This window comes from Onychomys torridus, chromosome 5 (genome assembly GCF_903995425.1).
Source record: "Onychomys torridus chromosome 5, mOncTor1.1, whole genome shotgun sequence".
NCBI classification, from domain to species: domain Eukaryota; kingdom Metazoa; phylum Chordata; class Mammalia; order Rodentia; family Cricetidae; genus Onychomys; species Onychomys torridus.
The window spans coordinates 111254060-111278863 of NC_050447.1; the positions used below are offsets into that span (position 1 = coordinate 111254060).

General features: G+C 40.5%; 1 protein-coding gene across 1 annotated transcript; it reads left to right on the plus strand.

Moving 5' to 3' along the window:
- The first annotated feature begins 107 nt into the window (after nt 1-107).
- Nucleotides 108-24284, plus strand: Snrnp48 (small nuclear ribonucleoprotein U11/U12 subunit 48). The gene is made up of 9 exons (XM_036188173.1): nt 108-281; nt 5563-5676; nt 6141-6201; nt 7502-7576; nt 12703-12891; nt 13479-13600; nt 19162-19250; nt 19754-19912; nt 24103-24284. The coding sequence occupies exons 1-9, from the start codon at nt 126-128 to the stop codon at nt 24149-24151; spliced, it is 1014 nt and encodes a 337-aa protein (XP_036044066.1). The 5' UTR covers nt 108-125; the 3' UTR covers nt 24152-24284.
- The last annotated feature ends 520 nt before the right edge of the window (nt 24285-24804 follow it).

Here is a 24804-nt window from a genome sequence, read left to right on the forward strand (position 1 = left end):
CCCACCCTGCCCGCGGCCCTTTCCTATAGGCTGGCCCCATCCCTCGGTCCCGCCCACAGCTCCCAAAAGCCCGTGCGCGCGCGGCCAGCAGTTCGGCTACTTCCGGCGTGAGGCTAACACCGGTCATGGAGGTTGAGCCTCCTCCTTTGGAGGAACGGCAGCGGCTGCAGGAGGAGTTGAGCGAGTTCGTAGAGAGTTGCTGCCGGACTCTGGAGGAGGTGACGGCGTCCCTGGGATGGAGCCTGGATCAGCTGGACCCTGGGGACGAGGCGGCGGCCGAGGTGAGGGGCGAGGTGGCCCGGCCTTTCCGGGGCTGTGGGCTTCTAGTCGAGGGGAAGGCGCGCGTTGGGTCCAGGTCTCTCCGTGTGCTCCACCCCAGTGCGGAGCAGAGGAGGGCAGGGCTCGTCGGGTGCATGTCCCGGGGGTGCTGCTGGTGGGTTTGACGATTTGCTTTGTCATCTGTCATAAGGATTCCACATTGCGTTAAGAGTCAGTTTCAGGAAAGCTTGGGTGTCGAGTTCTTTTTTCCCTGCCTTAAACTTCGGACGCCTTCCACTTGGACAGTGCCGGTTCTGGGACGATTAAAGGACGACACTAAGGAATAGTAGCTAGGAACTGACTCTTAAGAAGTGTGTTTGAGTGAATTATCTTGACTTTTGTATTGATGGACTCAGGGTGAAGGAATTTGCATTGCGCGTTTGATTTCCTATATCCCCTGCGCTTACTAAACTGAAATAACAAGGTTTAAGTCGTACGCCAATGGAAATATTTAAGATATGTTTGATTTACATATAAGCTACTCACCACTAAAACTGAAGTGGAAATTATAAGGAAAATACTCTCCTTTGTTTCTTCCGAAGTATATTTGGAGTTGTGAAGTAACCTCCTATTACAGCTCATGAATTAAAACCTAGTAACGGAGCTGGGCGATGGTGGCGCACGCCATGAATCCTAGCACTTGGAGGAAGAGACAGGTGGATCTCAGTGAGTTCGAGGCCAGCCTGGGCTACAAAGCCAGTTCCAGGACAGCCAGGACTGTTACACAGAGAAACTCTGTTCCGAAAAACAAAAACAAACAGACAAACAAACAAACAAAAAACCTAGTAACGGTTCTGTAAAGTGGATTTGGGGGAGAGCTGAAGAATTTTGAGCTATGCATTAGATAACTTAGGAAATTTATTTTCAGGCCATCGAGCAGGATCCACCACACCTTTTTGTGTCATTGGTTACTCATTTTCAGGGTATTAACATTCACCTAACACTTTGTATATGGCACTACATTACTTCATTTAAAATTCACCTTAACCCTTGGATGTGAGAATGATTGGCAGCAATCTGCAGATGAGGAAACAAAAACATCAAAGTGGATACACTGATCCTAAATGGCAGCTGGGGTTTGAATGCAGGAAACAAAAACATCAAAGTGGATACACTGATCCTAAATGGCAGCTGGGGTTTGAATGCCAGCCTTCTGGCTTCTGAGAGTTTGTGTGCTTAATTGCTATGTGAAACTCAATGTAAAATCCCCCACGACAGTAAGCTGTGAGGCAAATGATTATCTGATACTCAGAAGAGTAACTGGCTTAAAAAAATCCCGGGAAGTGACATTGATAATTCCTAGGATAGGTGCAGTCCAGATACTTAATGAATCTCCGTGTTTCTGTGACACTGCTTAGTGGAGAGCAGTGACATGGTGGAGAACTTATGGTGGCAGTGAGGGGGTACAGAGACATGACAGCTGGTGTGTTATTGTGTGGCAAAGTCTGTGATGGGTGAAGCTAAATTTTTTTTTTTTTGTAATATTGGTTATTATGGGCTATGGTGGGTCAGTAAAAGCTTCTGGGAAAATATGTTTTTCAAAATCTATGTGGGTGTGTATGGGGTATGGCCTGGGTTATGGGTCATTGACTTACCTTATTCAGGCTCTCTTGGTGTCTTGATATTGCATACACCAGTCTAGCTGGTTCATGAGCTTCTGGGCATTTTCCAGTCCATCTCCTATCTATAGTGGGAGCACAGACATTGCAGATACATATTAACCATGCCTGTCTTTTGCATGGGTTCTGGGGATTTGAACTCAGGCCCTTATGCTTACTGAGTCATCTCCCTAGCCCTAACCCTCCCCCCCAAACAAAAACAAAAACAAAAAAACTCAAAGCTGAAAAATAAATGAGTAGAATTGGTTAGGTGACACACAGAGAAAGCACACTTAGACTTCCAGGCTGAAATGATAAGATTAGAGGGCTTCCAGTGCTTACGGATGGCTAGAACATTAAGAAGATAGCTGATGGCCAGGCATAGTGGCGCACACCTTCAATCCCAGCACCTGAGAGGCAGAGGCAGGTGGAGCTCTGTAAATCTGAGCAAGCCTGGCATACATAGTGAGTTTTAGACCAACCAGGACTCTCTGATATAAAGGGGGAGTGGAGTGATAGTAGGTAGGTTGTTAGAGCCTAAAGGTCCTTGTCAGTCATATTAGAGAATTTTTTTTTTTTTTTTGGTTGTTGTTGTTGTTTTTAAAACAAGGGGCAACAGGGGAGGAAGCATAGATGAATTTTAAGTCAGGGCATATCCAAATCACATTTGTGTTTTAATAAAATACCTACCCAATAAAATACCTAAAAAAAATATTTAGGCCGGGCGGTGGTGGTGCACACCTGTAATCCCAGCACTCAGGAGGCAGAGGCAGATGGATCTCTGTGAGTTCGAGGCCAGCCTGGTCTACCAAGTGAGTTCCAGGAAAGGCGTAAAGCTACACAGAGAAACCCTGTCTCGAAAAACAAACAAACAAACAATTTAGTACTTACTATGTACCAGGCCCTAATCAAATATTTTCTGTGTATAAACTCACATATTTATATTTATTTAATCCTCATGATATCTTTGTGAGATAAGGGTCTATTGCTTCCATTTTATAGATGAAGAAACTAAGTCAAGGAAAGGTTGATTATGTTGCTCAGTATGTTATAGCCAGTAAATAGCAGAACTGGGGGTTTCAAAAATAGCTGCATTGTGGAGAATGGAGTAGAGAGCAGCCATCTTGGAAGCAGAGATAGAGAGCAATTAGATAGCTGTTGTAATCCAGAGAAGTAACATGACCTCTTGAATTGGAAAAGTGGCACTGGGGGTAGAGAGAATGAAGATTGCAGACATTTATGAGTGAAAGTGTCAGGGCTGAGCGATTGCTTGGATGTGGTGATTAGGGGGGGTGCAGTTTCTTGCTTGAGCAGGTGGTGCCTTTCCCTGAAATGGGAAGAAGGCAGGTTTGGTGCTACAAGGCTTAGGTATGTTTGTGTTGCTGTGAGAAAATACCCCACAACAACAAGGTAAGAAAAGAAAGTGTGGCGCTGGAGAGATGGCTCAGCGGTTAAGAGCATTGGCACTCTAATAGAGGACCCTGGTTCAAGTCCCAGCACCTATATGGCAGCTCACAGCTATCTTTAACTACAGTTCTAGGAGATCTGACACCCTCACACAGACATACATGCAGGCAAAACACCAATGCACATAAAATAAAAATAAAGCATTTAAAAAAGAAAGGATGGTATGGTGATTAATTTTGACCCAATGTAGAATCACCTGGGATAGGAGTCTCAATAAGGAATTGTCTAAATTAGGCTGGCTTGTGGGCATCCCAGGGAGGGATTTATTAATTGAATTAATTAAGGTGGAGAAATTCACCCTGAGGGCAGGCAGCACCATATTATGAACTGGGTCCTGTACTAAATTAAAGGGAAATAACCCAAACACTAGCAGGTTACACATTCTTTGTCTCATCCCGTAATTGTCGGAATGAGTAGCTACTTCACATTTGCTCCACTTTGGCTTCCCTGCAGGATGGACTGTAACCTGGAACTGTGAGCCAGATAAACTCCTAAATTGTTTTTGCAGGATGTTTTCTCACAGCAACAAACCCAAACCTAGGAAGGTTTCAGTTTAAGGTAAAGTCTGTGATAATAGGAAAGTCAAAGCTACAGAGCTTGAAGCAGTTGCATCTGCATCCAAGAAGAGCATGAACCTTTGCTCAGCTCATTTTCTTCTTTTATACAGTTTAGGAACTTGGCCAGGGAGTAGTTCCACCCAGTCTTTTCAACCACGATTACCCAGTCAAGGGGCTTCTTTGTAGATAGAGGCTCAGAGACCCTCAGTGATTCTAGGTTTTATCAGTTGGACAATTAAGATCAACCATCACACAAACCATGAATATATTGAATTTATTTTTGTTCATGTTGGACTTTTAGTACAAGGTACTTAATAATTATAAAAAATTAAAGAAAAGTATTGTGTGTCTATGATGTGGGGTGGGTCAGGGAAGTTTTGTGGATTCAGTTTCTCTCTTCCCAACTTTGTGTGAATTCCAGCGATTGAGCTCAAGTCATCAGACTTGGCTTGGTGAATGCCTCACCTCTGAGCCACCTTGCTCCTACTATAAGGTACCTAAGAGAGAAACATGGTCTGATGAGATAGATTTGGGAAACTAAAATATAGTGAGAATTGAAGCCAGACTATTGCTAGGAAGCATGTTATCGAATAACAAGAGGTTAATGATTAGAATTACACGAAATACCAGCATTTAAAAGAAGTGACTGCAGGAAACCAATTAAGAACCAGAGGGTAGAAATAAACATTTATCAGGAGCTAGATGTGGTGTTGAATGGCTGTAATCCCAGCACTCTGTGGCCAAGGTAAGAAGATTGCCATAAGTTCAAAGCCAGCCTGGGCTACATAGCAGGAGCCTGTCTCAAAAAACAAAAACAAAACAAAGGCTCGGGAGGTGGCTTAGTTGATAATGTGCTTGCTAAGGAAGCATGAGAATCCTCAGAACCAGTAACCTCAGTACTGGAGATGTAAGGACTTGCTGGTTAGCCAGTCTTGCCAAATAGGTGAGCTTCAGATTTAGTAAGAGACCTTATCTCAAAAAACAAGGTAGAGAGTAACTGACAGAGACACCTGATGTTGATCTCTGATCTCCACATGCACACTACTTACACATGTGCCTCTATATACATGTGAACATACGACAACACAAGAGAGAGCAAAGTGTACCAGGAGTACCAGAAGCTCAAATACAACAACTGTGACATGTGCCTTGGCTTCGGGAGCAGGAAGATTGCTAGTGGCTGGTGTCAGTGAGGTAGTGATGGCAGAGGTAAGGAATGGCTATTCAAGATGCTGTGGAGATAGTGAATTAATCATTGGAAAAGTTAAGCTCAGCTGGGTGATGGTGGTGCACACCTTTAATCCCAGAACTCAGGAGGCAGAGGCAGGTGAATTTCTTGTGAGTTCAAGGCCAGCCTGGTCTACAGAGTGAGTTCCAGGACAGCCAGGGCTGTTACACACAGAAACCCTGTCTTGAAAAACAAACAAAAAGAAAAAAAAAAGGAAGAAAGTTAAGCTCTGAAGGGCTGGAGAGAGGACTGAGGCTTTAGAATGATGCATTGGGTTTTTTTTGTTTGTTTGTTTTTTTAATACAAACACCCACATTGAAGGGAAATCTGTAGAAAAGGAAGTAGTAGATTGATGTTTAAATACTGTTCTCCTCTTTCTGTTTGATTTTTGCAGGATGAAATCACGATATGCCCTTACGATTCCAATCATCACATGCCTAAATCATCACTAGCAAAGCACATGGAGTCTTGCAGATTGAGGAAGCTGGGCTATGCCAAAGAGGAAGAGGTAACATTTGTTTATTACATCATATCTTGTCATTCATTCATTAGTAAGTCAGGAGAGTGTATTGTGAGCTCTGGTAGAAAAGTACTTTGCCTGACTTCACCAATTGTTAGATATTTAAATAGTGGTATTATTTATATCAAATATTAAAACAGCCAATTGTGCAGTCCTTAAGAATACTAGCTAAACTGGGTGGTGGTGGTGTGTGCCTTTAATCCCAGCACTCTGGAGGCAGAGGCAGGTGAATCTCTGTGAGTTTGAGTCCAGTCTGGTTTACAGAGTTCCAGAACAGCCAGAGAAACTCTGTCTTGTTAAGCCAAAAGGAAAAGAGAGACAGAGAGAGAGACAGAGAGAGAGAGAGAGAGAGAGAGAGAGAGAGAGAGAGAGAGAGAGAGAGAGAGAGACAGAGAGAGAGAATACTAGCTAAAGTTTCTGGTTTTTTTGTTTTTTGTTTTTTTACTATATAGGATGAAATGTACAATCCTGCTTTTTTCTATGAGAATTTGAAGATTCCTTCAGTTACTTTGAGTAAGTATATTAGATTATGATTGAAAAGTAGTTGTGGGAGCCCACAAAGATTTCCTAGTAAGATCTGAGCTTGCTTTACACAGCAGGGCTGCATCAGGGGATGGTTTGACCACGTGTAAAGTCACCGGGTGTCTGGGATGGTCTACATTTGGCTGTGCTGGAGGAGGTCTTGTGCTCCACCCCTTGGCATTCCTTTCAAAAGCCCTTAAGTAGAGACAGAAGAGGCTTGTGGGTTTTGACCCAGGCCCTCCCCAGGCTATCCTGTTTTCTAATGGTCTCTCTCTCTCTCTCTCCATATGTGTGTGTGTGTGTGTGTGTGTGTGTGTGTGTGTGTGTGTGTGTATCTATCTACAAATTCCTCATTTCTCCCTGCTCAAGAGTACCCTGGGGGAATAAGAAGGAGCTGGTGTCTCTCAAGTAGTTTAGTTTTTGTATTAATTTTTCTTTAGCAAAAAGAATATATATTATAAACATGCTTATGATTAATGATAATAGGCATAATTAATACACAGTGAAGATAGTTCATGTAATGTAAAAATAAGACAGGGCTTATGTTAACAGGGAGTGAAAAATTCTGCAAAATCTTGCATAGTAGACCAGATATGATGGTACACACTTCTAATCCCAGCACTCGGGAAGAAGAGGCAGACTGATATCTGTGAGCTTGAGGCCATTCTGGTCTACAGATTGAGTTCCAGGACAGCCAGGACTGTTACACAGAGACATCCTGTCTTGAAAAACCAAAACCAACCAAACAAAAAATTATATAGTAGGGCACATGCCTCTCTTCTTGGTTGTAACAAAAATATGACCATACAACATTGACTGAAGATGTGAGGGAGGGTGGAATCATGATCCACACAATGTGGACTGAAGGTAAAGGGAAGATGGAAATGGGATATGTGTCCAGTTATTTGCAGTATACAGCTAAAGTCCTGATTGACACAGAATGTCCTATCAACTCATATGTATGTAACTTTTGGTGAAATGTTGCCCTGTTTATTGCCTGAGTTTCATTATTTTTGTGATACTGGAGACTGAACCTAGAGTGTCTCATTTGCCAGGGAAGCACACTATCCCCACACCTTAAAGATTATGATAAATCTAATGCATGCACTTCAAATGATGTCTGGCTCAAAAAGATATTAGTTATTAGTTGCTTGAATTTGTACCTGCTAAACATGCCTGATTGTGTTTTCTGAACTCATTGGACTCTGATCACCTCTTGGGCTGTAGCTAGCTAGCTCAGAAAGAATTCTTGCTGAGGTTGCAGGTCATGATTCGTATTTCTCTTTCTCAGATAAGGATTCACAGTTCCAGATCATTAAACAAGCCAGAACTGCAGCTGGGAAAGATGGTGATTGTTACAGTCAAAGTAAGTGTTGTTAAGTTCAGCTAATTGGTGACTCAAGGTATTTTTTCTCATGTAAGCATGGTTCTACTTCTTAAGAAAACCTTTGTGAAATGGCTACATTGGAAAAGGATCAGTGTTACATTTAACAGTGGAATAGCTTACATTGTTTCAACTTGATTATTAGCTATTTCCTATTCAGATACACTGGAGGTGCCCTCAAATACCATCTCAGCCAGGGGTGCTGTTTTGGCATTATCTGATAGGTGTGGTTGCCTTGTGGGTAAGTTTTTAAAAAACAGATTAGTAAGTATACTGGATAAGGGTGTCTTTTTTTGTTCTGTTGGGGTGCAAGTACCTGACCCTGAGAACTTTCTGAGAATATTGAAATATACATAACGCTAAACGTGTAGTTTCCATTGCTGCTCTCAGACTGTTCCCTCCTAAGATTGTATTTGTGACCTCTGAGATGTTGAATGCCCCAGAAAAAGCACAAGCACTATGTGGGTTTGTGGGTTCTCATGCCCAGCTTGGGAGCTGTTTGAATTGTTTCTGCCTTGGAATTTGACAGAAACTAGAATTAAAAAAAAAAAAAAAAAATTAATTACAAGCTAAAGGAATAGCTTTGCCCAAACAGAAGGAGGGAAGTTAATAAAGAATTTAGATTTTTTGTCTGGGTGTGACATTTAGTCAGAGCACAACTGTCTCCTCTTACCAAGGTTGTCTTCCTGTGGGAGGTGGACCACTCCTTCCTTACCTCCCGCCCCCCATCCCCAGTCATCATGCAGGTTTTCTCCCTTGTCAAAATTCAGCCTTTCCCCCAAACTCTTCTAAGAAGCCATTGTGCCGAGATCTGGACTTGATTTCTCCCAAGTTGCACTGTGGCTTAAGAAGGAAGATTGTTTTGTCCTTGGCCTGTGTATCCTATGTTAGTTACTTCCAGTAGCCAGAAACACATTTTTCATTTGTTTAGTGTGTGTGTGTGTGTGTGTGTGTGTGTGTGTGTGTGTGTGTGTGTCGGTGGCAATGACAATTGTGTCATAATAATATGTAGAGGTCCAAGGACAACTTTAGGAAGTCAGTTCTCTCCTTCCACACTTAACTTCTGAGGGTTGACCTCATGTGGTCATGCTTGGTGGCAAGCATCTTTACATGCTGAGCCACCTTGCCAGCCTAAACACATTTCTTGTATTTCCTTTTAAAGATCCTACTTTGGTGTCTGTTGGTTTCAGCTCAGCTTTCATATTTACAGATTACTTATCTGTGACCACTTAAGTCTTTTATGATCTCTGTTGTTTCTGTTTTTTGGCCCTGTTAGTTAATAGAGAGCAGTAGAATTAATTAAAATATTTTTTAAGACTCACTCTTAGCTGGTTTAGATAGATTAATGATGTGTTTTGGAGTTGAAAGAGTACTTGGATCATGTAATCCAGTGTCTGAACTTTACGGACAGGAAACAAACTGGCTGATAGGGCCAGTTTGATTAAGTCCTTGTGTGTTTGTTCTAAAAGCCTTTGGTGTTTTGTTCTGTAGTACGATTCTCCCTTCTACACCTCCTCCCTTTGTTTCTTTGAGACATGGTCTCTGGCTGAGGCCCCTCATTCTGACCATGCTTACTTACTGCAACCTCCCTTCTGAATGCTAGAGTTCCAGGTGTGTGCCACACATCCAACTAATCCTTTTATTTAAAATTCCTTTATCCCAGAGCTTGCATGTTTCATTTCTTTTTCCCACAAAACTTGTGCTATGTTGGAGAAGTGTTTTAGTAGGTGGAAAAACACGAAGGGAAGAAACTCACTTTGGCTGGGTAGTAGCAAGGCTGCCTCCAGAATGGAGTTCTGATTTCTGTCACAGGCTCTCAGCTGAGCGGGGTTAGAATTGATCTGCATGTAGTGAAAGTCGTGGACTGTGGCTCTTTTTGATGTTCATATGTGTTACATCATTGTGAGAACATCAGACTGCACACACATGCGCATGTTAATGCTGCTCATTCATTTAGTGTTTGTTAGTCTAAAGAAGTAACTTGTGAGTTTTCGTCCTTCAGTGTAGTGGAACAGTTGTCTTGAGAATAGACATGGCAAGTGCTACAGTAATTGGTAGGCATACTGTCTAAGAAAAAAACTAACGTGCAGAGAGTGTTAGTGAGGTTTACGTAAGTAAATGATTTAGAGAAGGTCACAGGATATGGATGTATAGAACCAGACAGTAAAATTTAACACTGAACTCAATTCATCACAGAAACAGAATTATTTTGTTTTTTTATTTTGTTTTTTGTGGTACTGGGGATTGAATTTAGGGCTTCTAAGAATTACTTTGAACTTAGAGTAGAGCTACTTATTTGACTTTGAATTCTGTCTTAAGGTTTGATTGCTTTGAATAGCTATGTGATCTGTAATCCTCTTTTAAAAATGTGTTTAAATCCTATGAAGGGTTCTGTATTTTTTTTAATCAGAATTATCTTTGTGGTCCACTTATGTCTTAGATATTTTCACATCTTTGACATGAGGACAAGAATCTCTTTAACCTTCTTACTTTAGCAATATGCATTTCCTCATCTTATCAATACTTTAAGATGCACTAGAATGAAAATCTTTTGGCAGCAAATGTGTGTTTTCATTGTGCCTGCTGTATCAATCAGACCTAACTCTGCTGACCTCCATGTGATGTGAAAAGCCTAGGCCTAGGTGTTTACTTTCTTGTGCACCTATTTTGACTGGTTTTATAACAAAGATTAATTTTGATCATAAATAGTAATTTTATATTTAGTGGTTTATCTTTTTTCTCCAATATTAAGCATTCACGTTGCTCTAAGTTTCATGACACACATTTGAGACATGGCTATGATATGCTGTCAGTGTCTTATAGAAGAACCTTGGAGGGCCATTTGGACAAGTTAGTTTTCTCCCATGGGCCTTATTTTTTTGTTTGTTTGTTTTGTTTTTATCTAATGCTAGGGATTGTCTCTGTGTGGGTGCTCTGTGCAGTGTGAGTGCCACACTGAGACAGTTCCTTTTACGAAAATATATGGGCCGTGGGTAAGTTTTCCCGTGATGGTGAGTGACAGCCAGGAGGACTGTACATTAAGGTAAACTTAAGTCTGGTTTTGAAGTGATGAGAGTTCTGGAGATGAGAAGAGGTGGTGAGTGCGTAGAGTGAAGTCTGGTCCAGTGTTCTGAACTGTGTCAGTCAAACTGATAAGAAGGATGGATTGTGTTTTTCATGTATTTTATCACAATTTAAAAAATTCAAAAAGAGGACATAGACTTACTGAAATTATAGCACATAAACCATATGGAAACTTATAGTTTGAAAATTTACACTCCTATGAATGAAGCTTGCATAAGTGTGTTTATCTTTCTTTTAATCAAAAATATCTGAGATATTTAAAATGAAGTTTGTTGCTTAATCTTTTCTGTACTTTCTCTTTTTCAGTAATTGGGGTGAGTATAAAGAGGAATTAGGAACCTGAATGTACTCCTTATTTAAAGATATGCAGTATCCTTTTTGCAAATGATATCCTTTTAAAAGTATCACTGAACTTCTGACTTTATCTCAACAACTGTCACTCTTAGAAGTCTTGGTTTGGAATTCTGATTGAATTTTAATAAGTTTTAGTTTCTATCATAAAGACATTTAAGATTAATAAAAGAGAACTTTGAGCTTGATTATTATATTGTTTTCTAAATTTTGTATTTTTCCTCTCAGATTTTTATAGCTGATATTCATAGGAATTAGGCTTGCCAAAACCAGTTTTATATTGTATATTATTTAACACCCGGCTACATAAAGTCTTTTGATAGTTTCTCAGCATCAGAGGGAGTCCCCCTTCCCCACTCATTTCCAACCCCTTGTAACAATGTCCAGGTGTGATCCTCTGCATCTGTTAAACCACAGCCTCAGTGCCACTGTGCCCTCCTTAGCTCGTGGAAAAGTGTGAAGTCATTTTTTTGTCTTTCTCTCTTTTTTTATATGCTTAGTTCTTAGTATGCTCTTATTGAACTCTTCTTTTGCCTCTTAGCTGAGATGTTCATGAGGTCTGGGGAGAGCCACTGTTGACTCCTCTAGGATGACGATCTTGCAAACATTAGCATTCCTTTAGTAGTGATGTTCCCTTTGCAGCAGGAAGACTTGTTTTAAACTGCTTGGTTTACAGTTACAATCATTTTATTTCTTTGAGACCATTTGAATCTCAAAACAAAATTTTTCTTCGATGTTTTAATACATCACATCAAGGTATTGTATTCATTTATTGTTCGTTTGTGAGCAGATTTTAGAATGATCATAACTATTAGGTGCTCTGCTGTTACCTTTTCTATTCGATTTAGTTAAGCCAGCATACTTCCTCTTTCGGAAGTTACAACTAGTGTAATATCTTCTCCTGGTCTTAGGAAGTTTAGGATTTCTACTTTAAAAACGTCTCACTGTGTAGCTCAGGTTGACCTCTTGCTGGTTAGTCCTGGCTGTGATCTTCCTATTGCCTGAGAGCTAGGATTACCAGTGTGTGCCGCCATACTTGGCTTAATTTAAACATTTTTTTTTTTTATTCCCTACTCTAGTCTTTGTACAGATGTAATGAACTTGAATATTAAACGTCTGTCTTAATGTTTCATATGAGTTTTTTTATTTTTTTTTACGTATTCATAGCTCCTTAGTTTGTTTTCAGGACTAAAAGTGTACATTGCCTATTAAAAATATTTTCAGCTTTTATGAGAAGAAAGAGCATATAACAGAAGTAACTCATACTTTTGCAATAGATGTTGTACTTAAATTATACAAAGGCTTTTTTGGCCTGTCCTTGTGGCTATGCCTGTAGTCCTAGCTACTTGGGAAGCTGAAATAGGAGAATCCCTTGAAGCTACAGTCTGCACCAGCCTGGCAAACATGGCAAGACTTCATTGTAAAGGGAAAACAGGCTTTCTGATGAGCAAGTTGTTTCCTGTGATTATTACTGCCTGGTTTCATGGACCGCGTCTTAACCTTGTTTGGAGAGAATAGCAGACATCCATGAACATTTCCATTTATCACATACTTCTTTGTTGTAAAAAAGTAGCTTGTGTTAATATTGAATTGTTATTTAAATATTTAAACATATTTAAAGAAAGTCTAGTTCCATATGCTCCATCATTTACTCTTGTCTTCTTTTATCTTAGGGATGTATTCTTCAGTGCCTGTTGAAGTTCCTATGAACCACAAACGATCTGTTTGTGACCTTACCCAAGCAGATCGTCTTGCCCTTTATGATTTTGTCATCGAGGAGACAAAGAAAAGGCGCTCTGGTTCTCAAGTCATTGAAAACGACAGCGATCTGTTTGTAGACCTGGCTGCTAAAGTCAATCAAGGTTTAAGATGAATATCATTCTTTACATTTCTTGTCATTCTATCTCATGAGTGTTAGTAGAGTGATTTCATTTTTGGGCCACGAGCTGGGGTAAGGTGGTTTTGTATCATCTCATATTAACATTATTAATAATATTATTTATGAAAGGAGTTTTATTCTGACTTCTACTTTAAATAGTATGTAATCTGTGGACTTGAACAACTCTATGTTTACCTAATGGGTAAAGAAAAAAAAAAGGAAGTGATTAAAAACTAGACTTTTTGAAACTTTTTGTGTGTTACCTTGAAACATACTGAACAGAATTATTCTTAACTATATTCCTAACTACAACTTCTTAATTTAAAACTGAGTTATGAGCTTGCAATGCTCTTACAAAGAACTAAGATTCAGTTCTCAGTACACACATTGGGTGGCTCACAGCTTCCTGTAATTTCAGCTTCAAGGAATCAAATGCCCTCTTCTGGACTACCTAGACACCCTTACTCACATGGACAAACCCACGAACATACATATAATATAATATATATTGTATATATGTATATGAATTTAAAAGCTTCTAAGGATGTAATAATTTTATTCTTTCATTAGATAATAGCCGAAAAAGTCCAAAATCTTACTTGGAAATCCTGGCAGAAGTGAGAGATTATAAAAGAAGACGCCAATCCTATAGAGCCAAGAATGTTCATATAACCAAAAAGTCATATACTGAGGTAAGTTTCACATAATTTTGTAGTGCTTGTGTGACAATAAAAATTTCCCAGTTTCCTAAGTCTGTTTTATGCCCTTGGAGGTTTTCCTGAAGTGTCCTGAGAATGCCATACATGGTGTGTACATGCCCTGTGTTCTCAGGTCCACCTTTTTGCCAGGCAAAGGTTTTTCTGGGTACTCACATCGTCTGTGGAGGTTGTGTAAACCTTTTAATGACACATTTTGAGAAAGTGGTACTATGCTGTCATGAGAGTATATATACATTTGGGCTTTTACCTGCTCTTGGCTTGAGAGAGGGTGGGAAATGAGTCAAGACTACCTCTTTATATAGTCCTCTCTGTCCTGGAACTTGACACATAGACCAGGCTGGTCTTAAACTCACAGATCCTCCTGCTTCTACTTCCTGAATGCTGGAATTAAGGGCGTGAGCCATCATGGTCCTTTGCTTGAGTTTTGACTCTGCTGTTTGTTGTTGACTTGCATGAGTTATTTGAGCTTTTTTCTTTAAAAAAGTTTATTTTTTATTTTTTTATTTTATGTGTATGCCTGAGTGTGTGTGTGTGTGTGTGTGTATATATGTGTGTGTGTGTGTGATATGTATGTTTAGGTGCCCAAAATATGCCAGAAGAAGGTGTTGAATCTAGAACTGGAGTTACAGATGCTTGTGAGCCACCATATGGGTGCTGGGAATTGATCCTGGGTCCTTTTGAAGAGCAGCCAATGTTCTTAGCACCCTTTCCTGCCTCTGGTGAGCTTTCTTAGGATCTAGGAGAGACCCCTCCCCCTTTTATAATAGTACAACCTTTGCAGGGTTATCATGAGGATTAATCGAGATACTACAAATTCCTCAGCCGGGCAGTGGTGGCTCATCCCTTTAATACCAGTACTAGGGAGGCAGAGGCAGGCAGATCTCTGAGTTCGAGGCCAGCCTGGTCTACAGAGTGAGTTCCAGGCAACCAAGGCTTGCTATACAGAGAAACCCTGTCTCAAAACAAAACAAAACAAACAAAAAACCAGAAGAAATTCCTTAGTAAATATTAGCTGTTACTTTTTGCATAAGTATTTTTTCAAGATTTATTTTTGTTTCATGTGTGAGTATTTTACTTGCATCTGTGTGTGCAGGGGCCAGGAGAGTGTGTTAAATCTCAGAGAGATGGAGTTATAAGTGTCTGTGAGCTGCCATGTGGATGCAGGGAACTGAACACAGGACCTCAGCAAAGCAAATCAGTGCTCTCAGCTGTTGACTTGTTTCAGCCTCTTCTGCAGAAATTTTAACATGCTTTTATGTGCTTTACCAAATATTTAGGCTGAAAACTTTCTTTTAACTTTTACTAATTCATCCTTCATTCACTGAGACGGGCTCTCTCTGTCTGTAACCAGAGCCCAGGCTGTCCTGGGACTCACTGTGGAGCTCAGGGTGAGCTCCTCCTCAGCCGTCTCCCTTCCAGCCCCTGAGTGCTGGGCGTGCACTCATGAAAGCCATGCCTGCTGGGAAATGTCCTGCTGTCTACTGTAACTCAGTCTCTCTGTGATAAATACCTAGACTTAGGTTTAGGTGTCATTAATTTTTGATACATAAATTACTCTACCCAGACCCAGTTCCTATATTAAACTCTGATTGTTCTGTACGATTTCTTCCCTGATTTCAAAGGTTTTACATTCTAGCCTCATTTTGTTGGTATTTTATTTTGCTTCCTTCCAACGTGTCTCTGAAGCTTTCTGGTGACACATATTCTTACCGCCATGCCCTGATGCTGCTTTACATGAAATGCTCTTCTTTTCTGCCATTTTGAGTCTCAAGTGGGTGTAAGGGCCACTCATCCACACCCACAGTATACTGGCTGCTTCTGAGCTGTCGCTGGTTCATTGTAATAACACTTTGCCACACACCCAACCTTGTACTCCATACAGTGCTTTTTATAATTAGGGTGTATTTTAGACTTGCCTATCCAGGAAAAGTCTGGAACTGTATGGTGCTTCTAAGTCCTCAAATAATAAACTTGGTTCTTCATTAGGTCCCCTCTGGTCTCATATCTTTGGAATCGTGTTAATACTGGTATTCTCTATCATTTTATGATTGGCCTTTTCTTTCTCTCTCTCTCTCTCTCTTTTTTTTTTTTTTTTTTTGCTAAATGAATTAAATTATTTAGTTACTTACTAAATTTTTTCATTTATTTTACATACCAATCATAGTTTCCCCTCCTCCATTCAGAAGGAGGCAGACCTCCCATGGGAGTCAACAAAGCATAGCATATCAAAATGAGGCAGGACCAAGCTCCTCCCCCTACATCAAGGCTGGGAGAGGCATCCCAGCATGGGGAATAGGTTCCAGAAAGCCAGCTCATACCGGAGGGACAGGTCCAGATCCCACTGCTGGGGCCCCGCAAACAGACCAAGTTATACAACTGTCACTCACATGCAGAGGCCTAGATTGATCCCATGCAGGCTCTCTAGCTGTGGGTCTAGAGTATGAGCTCCCACTAGCGCAGCATTGACCTTTTCTTATGGAAATACTTAAACATACTCAAGTAAACAGCACAGTATAAGGAGTGTATGTTCTCTTAACTGTCTACCTCCTGCCTCTACACTTGATAATATTCCCCTTCTTCTGTCTTTGTTTGCATTTTAACCTCTCCTAGCTTCCATTTCATGCCTTGTATACTTTTTGTTTGCTGAGGACTTGAACCTGAATTTTGACAAGTTTCAGCAAAAAGTTACATACTATAGTTATGCCTAGCACACTGGTGTAGAGTGTGCAGAGGTGATAGCAACAAGATATCTGAGCTTTTAATGCTTGCTGTAAGTGAAACATGTTATAGATTGTGTGAGTGCTGAAGTAGGAGGGGACAATGGTTCTTCAAAGGGTGGATTGGTGTGAGGTCTTAGAGGCCCTAGTTCTAAAGGAAAAGGGAAGTAAGGAAGCTTAAGGAAACTCCTGGCTTTTTCCTGTGTGGCAAACCTGTGCTAGGTCTGACCTGGGTATGTAAGTTAAGGTTTCTATTGCTATGTAGAAACACCATGACCATGGCTACTCTTATAAAGGAAGACATTTAATTGGGGGTAGCTTACAGTTCAGAGGTTTAGTCCATTATTGCTGTGGCAGGAAGCATGGCAGCATGTAGGCAGACATGGTTCTGGAGAAGCTGCTGAGAGTTCTACATCTGGAGAAGAGAGTGACAGTGTTTTGAGCTTCTGAGACCTCAAAGCCCACCTGCACTTACTATTTTCTCCCACAAGGCCAAACATCTAATAACTGTGTGGGAGCCATTTCCATTCAAACCACCACAGTGGGCTTCGTGAGCTCAAGTAGAGCTTTCAAAAGTCGTCTAATGAGGCCGCTTAAGAGGCACTAGAACTGGCATATGACTGCTGGCGTGTGTGGCTCATATAAAAAAACCAATGGTGAGTGTCTTGGGGATGGCTGGAGCTTAGCGTTCCATGAAAACTGCCTAGTGTGCTCACGAAGGCACTGTGTGCTGTCCTGAAATCATGGAGGACTCCCAAGCTTTACTGAGAGTTGACATTGTTCTATGTTTAGCTTTTGGAACTATTCAAAGTTTCTCTGAGGGAGGGAAAAACTGCAGTCAGGTCTGAACTGTGGTAGCTTTCTCTTTGTTTTTGAGACAGGGTTTCCTGTGTAGTCCTAGCTGTCCTTGAACTCACAGAGATCTACCTGCCTGTCTCCCAAGTGCTGGGATTAAAGACATGTGCTACTGTGCCTGACTCTGTAGTGTCTGTCTTTGGTAATTGCCCCTATTTCCTATACTGTGAAACATTTCCTTAGCAGGCAGGAGAGAAGTGTCAGCTCTGTTTTGTTTTATCTGTCTTCCCTGGGACTAGTACTGTGTTTGATAGTGAGGAAAAGATAGAAAAGAAAGTTTCAAGTGGGGAGAGCATCTGTGAAGTAACTCATATTTCACACTCTGTCTGTCTTTCCTCTTGGTTTAATTATAAGGTTTAAAAATCATGTGCAGATGTTTTCCTCCAGAAGTTAAGGAGCTAGGAACAGCAGTAAGAATTCTGTACAACTTTACATCATGGTGTTATGTCTTGTGTACTCTCCGTTTCCATTCACTCCCTTCCTTTTTGTTCCTTCATCCTTTCATTTTTTAAAGATTGACTTGTCACGTGATGGGTTTCATTCTGATGATGTTTTCATGTACACGTACCATTATTCTTTGTACTTGTTCATAAACTCCTCATTGTCTTCTGCTGTCCCTACCCCCCTCTGCTGTCCCCTCCCTCACCTCAGGTGGTTACTCCTGTCTTCATGCTCCATGTATTCCATTACTCTACCTCTTTTTATCCACTTGCCCTTTCTTGACAATGTTTCACTCCATAGCCCAGGGTATTCTAGAATTCCTTTAGTACTGGGATTATAGGCATAGCCACCCAGCCACCATGTTTCCTTCCTCTGCTTCTTTTACTATTTCATATCTATACATTTTTTTTTCTTTAGTTATTCAAGAGTAAGTTCCATAAATCATGATTCTTTATCCCTAAGTAGAATGTGTGTATTTCCAGAGAATAAGACTTAACATAGTCATAACATAGCTCCAACTTCAAATTTAATATTGAAATAATACTGTCATCTACCATTTGTTCACTAGTGTGACCAATACCTTTTTTATAGTTCCTAAATACATGCATCTCATAGTCCATTATATCATAGCCCTTAGTAAATTTTTGAGTGATGACAAGCAGAGATTTGTTAAAGGTCAATCCACATGAGTCTATTTGATGGGTAATAAGGATTCATTAAGATATAAACTGAGAAAATAAACTCACAAACACAGAACCAAGTAAACAGCTGAAGTTGTCCTCTATTGTGTCTGGGAGCAAATGCACCTGGCTATCCGATCATGCCAGGAAGAAGGAAACACATAACCCCTCTTCATTTTTTTGTTTTTTAAGAGGTCACATACAAAGGCACCACCTCTTTCAGGCTGTATAGCTCAAGGTCATGGACAGAGCAAATACCACTACAGAGATTTTTCTAAAAGATTTTATTTTCAAAAAAAAAAAAAGAGTTGGGGATTTAGCTCAGTGGTAGAGCGCTTGCTAGACAAGCCCAAGGCCCTGGGTTCAATCCCCAGCTCTAAAAAAAAAAAAAAGCTTGGTGGTGGTGGCACACGCCCTTAATCCCAGCACTCGGGAGGCAGAGCCAGGCGGATCTCTGTGAGTTCGAGGCCAGCCTGGGCTACCAAGTGAGTTCCAGGAAAGGCACAAAGCTACACAGAGAAACCCTGTCTTCAAAAACAAAAACAAAAACAAAAACAAACAAAAAAGATTTTATTTTTAATCACATGTATGTGTGGTTATATTCACATGAGTGCCGGTGCCCAAGGAGGCCAGAAGAGGGCATTAGATCCCCAAATCTTTAGTTATAGGTGGTTGTTGTGAGCCACACCACATGGATGCTGGCAACCAAACTTGGTCTTCTGGAAGAGCAACAGATGCTTTTAACCCTGAGCCATCTCTCCAGCCCCTATTTTTCTGGTTTTATGATCTTAAGTTTTAGAACAACTTCCTTATCTGACATTTGGTTTTTTCTTCTTCCAAGGTAATTCGGGATGTGATAAAGGTACACATGGAAGAACTCAGTAACCACTGGCAAGAAGAACAGGAAAGAGCAGAGGATGGTGCTGAAAAGTATGTCATTGTCTTTACTAATGAAGCATTTGCTTATTTGATTTTCTGTTTGTATTGAACCCAGGGCCATGCACTTGCTTCGTAGTGTGCCTGTCATGTGCTATAATTGTGGACATGCAGCACTATGTCTGGCTTAAAGTAGTATCTTTTTAAAGTATCATCTATAGGTACTATTCAACTGTAGCATTTCCAAGACCCTCAGTAACATACTGTGATTCACTGGTGCTTGCTTGTTGTCATTGCTCAGATTTACTGTACTTAGAGCTGTGACATTGCCATGCATAGGGATGAACAACCATATCAGGGAAATAGTTATAAATAAATTATATTGTAGGGGCTGTTTGTTCAGCTTCCTTTGTGGAATATAAGATTATGCTTGTTTATTTACACGCTAGTTGTCATTGGTATGATGCAGAGTACTACACATTAGGTTGATGGTCTCTGTGTGTGCAATGGAGGCTGGTGGTGGAAGGAGCTGGTGGCTGTTCCTCTCTGTCCTGCAGGAATGAAGAAAGGCGATCAGCTTCGGTGGACTCACAACAGTCTGGTGGAAGTTATTTGGATGTGGAAAATTCACGACATAGAAGGGCTCGGAGTAGAAGTCCACACAAACGAAAAAGAAATAAGGATAAAAATTCTGAGTCGAGAAGAAGGAAAGAGAGGTGAGTCTGTCTACCCCTGACAGCATTGTTATTTTTGTCCAGCATTGTTAACTTTGTTGTAAACTACAGGAAAACAAATTGTAGGGATAAGATAAGGTAGGGGAAGAATTAATGGACTTTTTCAGACTCACCATTGCTCAGTTCAGTCTACCCCTATAGAGTCGTAGTTCCTAGTTCTGTGTGCGTGATAAAGCATTGCCTTCCTCCAACCCCTTTTCTTTGTGGTATTGGAAATTGAGCCTAGAGACTGATGAAGAGTAGGCCAAGTGCTCTACTACTGAGCTATAACTTCAGTCCTTTTGTATATTTTTTTAAAGTTTTGAGACAGAATCTCACCATGTTACCCAGGCAGGCCTTGAACTTGTGCTCTTCTTGCCTCTGCCTGCCAAGTAGCCTGGATTATAGACTTGCACCACCAGGTGAACATCTTGGTGCTCCCTCTTTTTTTTTTTTAAATCACTTCTTAACTTGACATAAGAAAGTAATGTCTGGATAAGGCCGTGGTACAATACCTGCTTAGACCTTTCTTCTGTTCGTATTGTCCTCTTGTGTTTTTCGTTCTTCATGCTAATTCTCCAGATGAAATATTTTTAGAATCAGAGACATTCCGATCTATATCAGTCCATTTTACCCTTGGTAGCATAATTTTGATAACTAGAAGATATGAATTAATGTTAAATAATAAATTTAATTATCTAATCTTGTATGCCAGCTGCTTAGTGGGCATCCTCCTGGGTGTCACATTCACCAGGGCTCTAACTAAACTGTCTTAGTCTGTCCTCCTTTCCCAGTGTTCCTGTCCAGGGTGGTGGGATAGCCCTCTCAAATGTACTTAAGCCGGAAATCAGGTGGTCATTAATGCTTACCATCTGGTCAGGTCCAAATTTCTGTCTATTTGGCCATGGGCCTCCTACTGTTTCTGTTGCTGTCTGTCTAGACTAGAGAATAATGGTTGTCTTTTGAGTTGCTGTAGATGTCTCTAAACTTACCCTTTGTGAATCCATTTCTCCTGTGCTGCCCAAGTGAATTCTTTTAAAACTCAGCAGCATCAAAATCCACATTCCTTTGAATGGCTTTCAGCACTTAGGATCAGTTTCTTGTACTTTCCATGACCCTGTGGAGTGCAGAATCTGCCCTGGGTAGCCTGACTTGAGTTCTCATCCCTGTCTATGCCATTCTGCACTGTGTCCTTCTGCCTAGTTTTTGTTTTGAAGGCTTGCTTGGCAAACTTACCTTTTCCCGAGTCCTCTTTGACTCGAGCAAAGAGGACAGTCTTACCTAGCCCATCATCGTTTGCTGCACTTGGTGGTTCTCCTCAACAGAGCCTCCGCCCCCGGAAGGCAGGGTCTGTGGCTTACTTAGTGTTCTTGTTGTTAATATCGTTTGTTTTTGTTTTCCTGAGACAGGGTCTCACTGTGTAGCTTTGGCTGCCCCAGAACTCACTATGTAGACCAAGCTGATCTCAAACTCACAGAGATATGCCTGTCTCTGCCTTCCAGGCGCTGAGATTAAAGTTGTATACGCCATCATGCCTGGCTCTTTAGTTTGATGTGGACAGTACTGTTCAACACTTGGCTTTCACGTGATGTGTCTTTCCGGGGCCACTGGTAAATAAGAATTAGTGAACCTTTTTCTAAAAAGTAATTTGCCAGGCTGTGGTGGCACATGCCTTTAATCCCAGCACTTGGGAGGCAGAGGTAAGTGGATCTCTGAGTTCCACACACAAACTCTGTCTCAAAAAGAAAAATAATTTAAAGAAAAGTTATTTACGTATATGTATGTGTGCCTGCATGAGCTTATGTGCACCCCGTGTGTGCAGATGCCTGTGGAGGCCAGAAGAAGGCACTGGATGCCCTGGAAATGTAGCTATGAGCACTTGTGAGCTGCCTGGATGATGGGAACTGAACCCTGGTCCTCTGCGAGAGCAGTGAACGAACATTCGAGCCATCTTTCTAACCCTAGTAAAGCTTTGTGTGTTGACCTGACAGTTTTGCTGATCTTACTGTAGGTCTGTAGGTCTAAAGCTAGCTGTGTTTAGTTCTTCTCTTAGGAAGATGAAATGCTTGCTTAGTTACCCCTTCTGACCCCCACAAATGAACTCTTGCCCATCTGGTAGAAACTGTGCTTTGGCTCTTTTCATAGTTGACATCTCTTATCAGTCCCTGTAAACTTACATTGCAAGTCTTCAGTGTGAATATGAAGTAGTAGAGGGTAAGCAGTGAATGAGCAGGAAATACTTCTTAGAGTAAGGCTGGTACCAACATTCATTCCTAAGATAGAATGAGTTCTAGAAAGTCAAGACGGCAGCCAGAATAAGGAAGTTAGACAATTTAACATTTTTTTCTGTACCTTTACTGTTTTATTTGAAATGGATTCTCTGGTCATCTAACATTAACATATATTTAGTTATTTTAAAGCACACCTCCAAAGTATAATCCTATTTTGCTTACCATTTTTCCTTTCGAGATATCTTCTCCTCCTACTCCCTCCTCCCTCCAAGCTCCTATATACCCCTCTTTGCTTTTCAAGTTCATGGCCTCTTTTTTCATTAATTGCTGTTACATGCATATGTGTACATGCATATACATTCCTAAATATAGCCTGCTTGGTCTGTGTGTTACTTGTCTGTGTTTTCAGAGCTGACCATTTGGTACTCATTGATAACCAAATGGTGGCTCTTTCAGAAGACTATTTCCCCTGCTCTCAGCATTCCTTGGTTGCCACTAGTTCTCTGTAGACTTGCAGCCTCCTGGGCCTTTCCCAGTCCACTTTGGCATGTCTGTTGTTGTCCTTGTTCTGGTCTTGTTCAGGTACTTACGTTAGTGAGACTTTTGAGTGTAGCTTCTGAAATTACTCGGAGACACAGTCTCTCCCTGATCCTCTGCTTCTTATAATCTGTCAGCCCCTCTGCTGCAGTGTCCCCTGAACCTGAGGTGTGGGAGTATTTTGTAGATGTAGCCATTGGTAGCAGGCTCCACAACTCCACATTTTGATTAGTTGTGGTTTTCTGTAATGGTCTCATGCCTGATGTAAAGAGACATTTCTACAATGAGGGGTGAGGATTACATTTAACTGAGGGTATAAGGACAAATATTTTGAGTATAGTTAGGGATTATGGTGGTTTAGTAAAGTGGTGGTTGAAGAAGGTTCTCTTCCATAATCCATGACTTCACTAGCCCTAGATAGTTGGCTAGGTTTCCAGTATCAGGCATGATTTCCCTCTTGTTGAACTTAATTTTCTTAAGTCCACTTAGAGAGCTGTTGGTTACCAACAAGGTATTTGTGCCACCTGAGGATTATTGTGCCATGCTTGTTGTTGCTATGGTCCATAAACATGTTGGTCACTTCCTTCCTTTGGAAGCTTGCATGGTGCCTTGAAGACCTATGAAAGCTAGTCTTCAAGGAGAAGGATTCATTCAGGTCAGTGCCAGTTCAGGGGTCTCTGGGCCCTGTGGCTGAAGTACATGGTGCCTTCAGTAATAGGTCTTTACCTTCCACCTCTGAGGGGCAACCAAGGACAACAGCAATAACCTCTCATGTTTTGGGAGTTTCTTGGGCAATTCTCACCAACAACTCAAAAGAAGGCTTTCCATGCCTGGTGTTGGGGGTTTTGTTAAGTGAGTGGTCTTGGAGGGAGCATTGTCAGCCAGATGATAACATTTCATAAAAATCATATATTTGTAAATAGACCTAGGTGTATTATGATTTTGTTTTTGTTTAATTAGCTAGATAGTACTATGATTCCTTATAGCTTTTTTCAGACATCATTATTGTTATTTTGCCCTCTTCTTTCTTTCTTTTGTATTATCTCCCTTCCTCTCCCTAATTATAGCCTCCCCATTTTGCTTACCTGTATTTTAATCTTGATCTTAATTTTAGCAATTTGACTTTCCATTTTTACTCTTAAAGTATTGTCAGCTGGGAGTGGTGATGCACGTTTTTAATCTCAGTACTCCGGAGGCAGAGGCAGGTGGATCTCTGAGTTCAAGGCTAGCGAGGTCTGCAGAATGAGTTCTAGGCTAGCTGGGGATATGTAGTGAGACTGTCTCAAAAAAAAAGTATTGTTCAGTTCTAAATGCATGTTTTAACTTATAATTTATGTCTGGTAAAAAATATATTACTGCTGAATTATTACAAAGTTCTAATATTAAAATGTCTCTCATTTATAATTTTATGCCTGTTTATTTCAGGGATGGAGAAAGACACCATAGTCATAAAAGAAGAAAACAAAAAATATAAACAGAATGTGACTGCATTAATTATGCTTATAGAATAAATATGCTGATGTTTTAATTATAATCTTTGCATAGGATAAAATGGCTGTTATGATTGTATAATACTGATTATTTTAATAAATGCTTCAAACCATGAATCAAAATTGTACCTTACATGTTTACATTTTTCTTAATATTTTAATAGATTCTTATTACTATTTGTTTCATTGTGTTGGTAATTTAGCAGTTTTCTTTTTTTTACAAATCAGTACTTGAAATAGGTAAATTATCCATGAGTACATTCTCATTGTAAAAAGCTAAAGGTGAGGCTAGATTGTACCCTAGCAGTAACTGCTGTTTATCACTGCTCTGGAGAGTTATACTAGGGTAAACCAGTCCAGTTGTCTTTCTGATGGCAATTTCTGATGGGAATGGCCTGGCTGAATAAACTGTGGTGTAGTCAGTCATAGGTTAAATGTCTGCATTAGGATTAAAAGGAATAGCCTTGATCTGTGTTCACATGGATAGATTTTTAAAATGTAATGCTAAGGAGGAATTGCAAGTGATAGTAGGTATATTTTAGTTAGCATTAGATCCATGTGCAAAACAATACTATGTATTTCTTATGGGTATATATGTATATGATTATATTTTAAAGGTTTATTAGAAGACATTCCA